The following is a 7,253-nucleotide window of genomic DNA, read 5'->3' on the forward strand; positions in this document are numbered from 1 at the left end:
TACATTGAGTTGGCAACAATACCACGTATATTGACGTAATATTAATGTAGTATTTTTATATTTTGTTTTTAGCTTAAGTTTTTATTTTTAGTGATTTGATATGATTACTTTATGTCTCTGTACGCAGTAAAACTTTCCGAGGTAATACTTTCTACGAGAATCAAGGGCACGTTAAAATAAAGCAGACATTGGCTCGTGTTCTACAGAAATATTTTCGACATTCGCTTTTTCTATCAATTCTGTATTACGTATTACTGTATTCGGGAAGCGTTACTCTTATAAACGTAATAAGTATAGACTAAGCTTTTTTACGTCTAATTAAAAAGCGATGTAATTAACTGCATTCTCTTTCTAACGGAGCAGTTTAGAGATGAAGATTATATCATATACTTATCAGTCTATACCTATTACGTAATTTCTATATTAGTTGTGCCGATTTAATATGTTTAATACGTTAGTCAGTTCTCTTAAATATGTTAGTCAATTGCATTCAATACGACAAGTATATTCAATAATCTTAAGAAGTGAATTAGTAATACATAGTTGCTTGCCTATTTACGACAGAAATTACGTGCTTTGATGTTTCGTGAATGAGTTGAATGTGTAGCAACAATAGACGGATTGACGAATTGTAAACATTGAATTTTCTAATTGTAGAGTAACGAATCTAATACGTTATTATTATTAGGGATTTGTATGATGTATCAGGATTATACAATGCCATATTACGCCGAATCGCCGCCGACGCTTCGATCATTGTTCTCCGAAGTTACTCAGTTCCGTTCGCAGTACTCGCGCGACACTGTCCCGAGCGATTCAGTATTATATTGTACATCACGTGCGAAAGCCTTCGACTGCGTCCCGTTCAACGGTTAGATCCTTAAGCATTAGATCCTGTAGAATAGTCCTATTAGTCACACTTATTATTACTACACGAATGTAGATTTTGCGCTGTTGTGTCCAGAGCCCGTATTTGAAGACGCTCCGCAAGTATGGATTCAAGAACGAATCCAAAAGCTACGAATAAACGTGAGCTATACATAACGTTCGCTTTCCCTTTGATGTATCTACAAGAAATGACGATTGGCACAAATTTAATTAAACTAATTAATCGTTTCTATTCGCATATTGATACACATTGAAGCAAGCTCGTTCGTTTGTTTGTTCACGTTTATTCGTGCTCTTGGCTTCATCAGGATTCGCTTGGACGTACTAAAAAAATCTTCGCTTTCGAGTGCAATATGTCGTTCGACATTTCGTCGCACCAATTAGTTATTCATTCGTCGCGACTCTTTCTTGTCGAGAACATTGTTCTGTGGCAGTATGAATATGTTTCGCGTACGACTATCGATGATGGAGTTACGATATGTCTCTATATCGGATTGTTGTTGTCGTAAGCGCGATTTGAATACGGGCGAGAAGCGTGCGGATTCAGTGTAATACGGCAAAATATACGTGTACGCGAAAAATACACGTGACACACATACACACGCACACACATACATTAATTACAGAAGAGACATATAAGGGACGAGGAATGAAGCAGAGCGAACTCGTCCCGCGACTGTAATACAATTCGCAGAACGTACCGTGCCGTTCGGTTTTTGCTGATCGCAACAAACCAGCTTTTATAATTCGCGTGTAAGATCACCATCAGGGTGTAAGATCTTAATTAAAGTCGATTACATGTGTCGTTATAGTAAGGTACTGCGTATATAGCGAGAGGGTAAAAATTGAGAGAAAAAAAGAAAATTGGATTCAGTGAAAATAACAAAAACGAACTGAAGAAGAGAGAAAATATTAAGTGTGACTCTGAGAATGTAATTTTCGAGTGTGGACAAATCGAAGTTGCGTAGGAAAGAACGGGTCTTTCCGGCGCAATGGAGATGTCTTGACGGTCGTGTGTGTACATGAGACATTTTTGAAAGTAGCCCTGACTTCCGTGAGAGAGAGAGAGAGAGAGAGAGAGAGAGAGAGAGAAAATTAAGAACGATTAAAGACATTATGAAAGCATGCGTCATATGAAAGAGATGTACGAAATTTGCGTTTATCGCCGACGATTCGCGCCGGTTTATTCTATAACTATTATTTTTTTATCCTAATTACTATTAACTTCAATAACTACATAGATATGTATATATATCCCAGCAAATGAGAATGGATTAAAATTTTTTTCTATCCAAATTTTAAATAGCGCATTTTAAACAGCGAATATTTTTTTTGGATTTAATTGGATTTAATTGGATTTAATTAGATTCGATTGGATGCAATTGGATTGAAAAATTCCTGCATTTCCTATTCAAAATTTTGGATTGAACAGTATTCACAATGTATAGAAAAAGCTAATATTATTTTTAGATTGAAAGGCATAGAGAACTCCATGCAATTTCTATAAATGAATAAAAATGCATTCAGGATTGAAAAGCATTCATTTTAACATTCGTAAATCAATATTTCTAAAAATCATGCATAATGTATACATATTATCCCAGCAAACGAGAATGAATTGAAATGGATTCAGATTTTTAGAAATATTGATTCACAAATGTTATTGGTATATGATATATGGTATTATATACAAGAGGTCTGTTTTTTTATTGCTACACTTTCTGAACTGATACACACAGTGCAATAAGTTGAAGTGAAACAAGTATATGTTTGTTTCACTTCAACTTATTGTACTGGTTCAGAGAATATATCCCGAAATTTGCGAATCAAAACAAAGTTTTCAAAAAAATTAAGTAAACAGGTTGTATGTAAATTTTTATTTTAAGCAATACTTTGTGAAATTATAAAATTTCACACTTAGGCCCTCTTTTTTTATCATACTTAAATCTGTCTCTCTTTCGATTTAAAACGAGACAGAGAGTTTTAAGTCTTGCTAAAGTCAAAACAATGTTGGTGCAACCGGATCTTAACTCCTTATTATTTCACGAACTATTGCTTAAAATAAAAATTTATCATATTTAATATGATTACTACGTTTAAACACTAATCTGATGGTTCGTTAATATACCATACATGCGTTTTATAAATAGATGATTATCTAATCTGTAATAATTAATATTATATCTAAATTTTATTAATTGATTATATCTAAACTTACATCTTAAAAGTTATTGCTTAAAATAAAAATTTACGCATAACTTTTTTACTTGATTTTTTCGAAAACTTTCTTGTTGTGGTTTGATTCGTGAATTTCTGGACAATCTGTACACAATATTTATAATGTACGTATGTTTATAATATATATAGATATATATTAGATGAGTTCAATATTCCTATAACGAAGAACCACGTCCAACAATTCTTCCTTCAAAAAAGATTCCTCACTTCCCCCCGTATTCTTCCGCACAATACGTGTGTATAACACTTAATTTTAGCGATATGATAAGAATTTGATTATACGATTATGTTCAAAATATTTTGCCGAATCGTCACTTGAAACGCAGCGCATATTTCGATACACTCGACAAATATTGTATTGAATCGTGTATTGCAAGAGCTGTATTTTAAGGGTTGTAAGTACAGTAAAGAGTTATGTCCGAGTTATGGCGATAGAGAAGAGAGAAGCAAACTCGTCTTGTAATTTTAAGATTGTGTAACATGTGTTAGTGATCAAGCATGCTTCTTAGTAGGGAGTTAGGAACAACGCTATTACAATAATTATTATAATTAAAATTAATGAGTATAAGATATTTATAATATAAGTGAAAAGTATTTCCTAATAAAAAGTACTGCTGAAAAATATGTGGCTGTATGTGCTCTCTCATCAGTCTCGTGCGTTTCAGGTATGTCGCTCGGCGAATGACGACGATCTTTGTTCATTTTAGTTTCACTACGGGGCAACTGAAAGGTCGACGAGATTAGGATTTTTCTTATGAAAAGAGAGATATATATATGTATAGAGGTCTTCGTGGTTTTCTTCTCCTTTATTACGTGTGTCGTTCCGGTCGCCGACCTTGTTTTCACACCTCTCAAGGTCTCGTATGAGAATGAAATTTTTAACTTATATCAATCGACACTCAACTTACCGGTTTACCTCGCGTGATCAAATCGCCCTTCGCATCACTTTCTATCCAAACATAATTAATTCTCTATAATACTACGTGATTCGAAAATTCGGTGCATTATGTGAGGAAAATTTTAGATGAAAATGGATGAATCAGAAGAAGAATGGAAGAATCATCTTTTCTAGTTAAATCTATTATAATTCTCATTAAGATAATCAGATAATTACCAACTACATGATAATTACATGACCAGAATTCTGATATAATTAGAGATATAATCAGAATCTTATTGATATAATCAGAATTTTATTGGATTAATATTTTTTAAGTTTCGATAATTTATAGCTGTGATTTATTATTATATAATTTTTTTTTTTATGTAAACAGAAAGAATATCAAGGGGAGAGGCTATTTTTTTTTTACTTCAAAATTGACCATATGTACGAGGTAATTTCTTTCTTTTATTTACGCGCACACACATTCTCGTGCGGAGAAAAAGCCATCTTGTAGTCGATGTTATCTTCGTGTAAAATTTATAAGGATTTTGATATGAGATCTTTTCCAAAGTGATTACTCAGAAAAATGGCACTTCTCTGTTTGTCGCAGGAGGAAAATACCTCTCTCCCTATGCCCCTCGTTGGTTCCATGACTCCGGTATGACAGTCCCGCGAATGTTCTCGGCCGCATGCAGCTGGGAAATTCAGAGAAATCACGGGGTTTGGTTTAATTTCAGATCGGAGGATCAATGAACTTTTCGAAAGACGTAGTTGTAGACGACAGAACAGCACAGAGTTGTTGCAACGCTATTATCTATGTACCCAATGAGGTGAGGAAGGGATGAAGAATGGATACGGTGACCATACGTCCTTTATTGTAAAGGACAGTTCTTTATTTTAGGTAGCTGTCCTTTAAATTTATTTGTTTCTTCAAAACTCAATTTTGTCCTTTATTTTCTAATATTGTCCTTTACTGTCATTTATTTGACATTACGAGAAATTCTTTTTCCAGTTCTTTTCTAACTAACGTTCTAATGTCTAATATTATATTATGAGCAAAGTTTTACGGTAAATATTTTACAGTTTTATGCATATAAATACATTTTGTTTTTGTTAATTTTTTGTCTTTAATTTTTAAAATTAAATTTATTCAAACTGTAATTGTTTTTTTTTTATTATTATTTTAAACCTTTTATTATTTCAGATCAAAAGTTTGTTCCAATACAGTCGAATCATGCAGTTTTAAACAGAAAATTGTGCAATTTGATTACACTGTGTAATAACATTTTTTAATGCACAGATTTTTGTCACGAACTGGTTGAAATCATATAGGAACCAAACTCTAACATTTCCAAATTTGTCCTTTATTTTCTTTAAGAAGATATGGTCATCGTAAGGATGGATCTCTGTGCCGCTACGTGTGTGTTACCTGTGTGTCGCGAATATTTACAAGGCGGTACGTATTGTGATCATTGTTGTGCTAAGACGTCGCACAATTATAGTTTATTGCTGATTTTCTTTCGAAATGATCCATGATCTCGAAAATGAGACATTCTTTTTATCGGTGGACACCAAGCGTGACTCTGGTATCCCAAATATCTGAAGAAAAAGTTATCTAGCACCCGGATGAAAATTTTTCTTAGAATTTTTATATAATATTTTAGAATTTCAGCATTATTTAGAATTTCTACATTTTATATTATTATATTATATTATTATTATATTTTTTAGAAAATTTCTCAGATCTTTTATATACAAATTAAAATACTTTTCAGAAAGTCTACGTTCTTTTCTGGAATGTTTAATACATGTGAATTCTAAAATATTCTAAGATTTCTTATTCTATAATTTCTCTCTGATGAAATTTTACAAAATTTAGGAAGGTATTTTTTCAAAAATTATTAAATGAGAAATCTTAAAAATCTTATAGAATATTTCCAGAATTCACATATATGTATGTACAAAATTTTTTTAAAGATACAAGCTTTCTCAGTGTTTCTAAAAAATTTAATTTGTATTAAAATTTTGAGAAAAATTTTTACCAAAATGTTAATACCTTTTCTTCGAAATTTTTCTCCGGTTTCGGAAACGCGTTGTCTAGGATTACCTGTAGCTCCGACTGCGACTCAGGATATTCGAAGAAAAATAAAATATTCATTATTTGCATCGGGAATTGTTATATACAAAAATTAAATAATTATTAACTGATTTGATTTTAATAGTAATATAATAATCTCGTTATTTTTGCTCTGTATCTCACTATTTTTGCTACATATAATGTTTCCGTAAAAATTTCAACCATTTATAACACATTTACGTTGCAATATTACCGCTATTGTTTCTGTAAACAAATTCCTCGGATGGCGCCAATCATACATGGTGTTCTTAAAATATCAATTTCAATTTCATTGACAAGACACACAATACAATTCACTCAATGAAATGTTTCTTTTTTTTCAAGCGTACGTAATAAACGTACGTAATGATAATATAGTTTTTTAAACTTTAAGTTTGTTTGATGCGCTTCCTTATATCTGTTATGACTATTTTGAGACTTTGTAACACACTCAGTGTATTGTCACATGTTATCACTACAGTTTTGGCAAATACATTTTTACTGTGCAGATAGATCGCAAAATATTTTCAAAACAAAAGCACGTGAGCGAGAGGGGGTTGCCATCCCTGAAGTCTCTCTCTCTCTCAATAACAAAGACGATGACGTTCGCGGTTCAGAAGGAAAAAGCGCGCGCGAAGAAAAGGGTAGCTACGAAGGTGGACACGCGTCTACGCGCTAAAAGACAAAAATTGCGTAGCAGCCAAAAGACACATGCGCGAAGACTTCTGAGTGCGTACCTCTTTGTGTTATTTTCGGGCAGCGAGTCGCGCCGCTTCGCGAGGCTTTAAATAGGACCGGGTCGTCCGATGAAGAAGGCAGTTCTCGTGACACCGTTCCTACATGCTGGAGCATCGCACCGTCTTTGACGTGAGTAAACAATAAACGCAGGTAACGTCAAGTTCACAACGCGAATGGGACGGACGAGAGATCGTCATCATTGATCCGATCGCCGATACCGGATGTTGCGAATGTCGCGATCAGCATCGACCATCTGAGACCCAAGGAACACGTCAAATCAAGAAAAAGTCCAAATCACTTTATTTTGACGTTAGGAAGGTCGAAATGATTTTTTTTACAAAATTTGCCGACGTTAAGAATCAAAATAAGTCAGTTTGATTTTTTCTTGAT

At 33.2% G+C, this 7,253-nt stretch overlaps 1 protein-coding gene across 2 annotated transcripts in view; it reads left to right on the plus strand.

Moving 5' to 3' along the window:
* Positions 1-6,917: 6,917 nt before the first annotated feature.
* The window catches only part of LOC108750386 (ankyrin repeat and protein kinase domain-containing protein 1-like), an 8,671-nt gene continuing 8,335 nt past the window's right edge, over positions 6,918-7,253 (plus strand). Inside the window, exon 1 of one of the 2 annotated variants that reach the window (XM_018489830.1) lies at positions 6,918-6,992. Coding sequence is in view for 1 of the 2 variants with exons in the window: in XM_018489823.1 (XP_018345325.1) it covers positions 6,966-6,992 (27 nt within the window). In the remaining variant the exon portion in view is untranslated. The remainder of the gene's footprint in view (positions 6,993-7,253) is intronic. The other variant, XM_018489823.1, reaches the window with a different exon arrangement.

The sequence above is a fragment of the Trachymyrmex septentrionalis genome, unplaced genomic scaffold, assembly GCF_001594115.1.
Source record: "Trachymyrmex septentrionalis isolate Tsep2-gDNA-1 unplaced genomic scaffold, Tsep1.0 scaffold11, whole genome shotgun sequence".
Lineage (NCBI taxonomy): Eukaryota > Metazoa > Arthropoda > Insecta > Hymenoptera > Formicidae > Trachymyrmex > Trachymyrmex septentrionalis.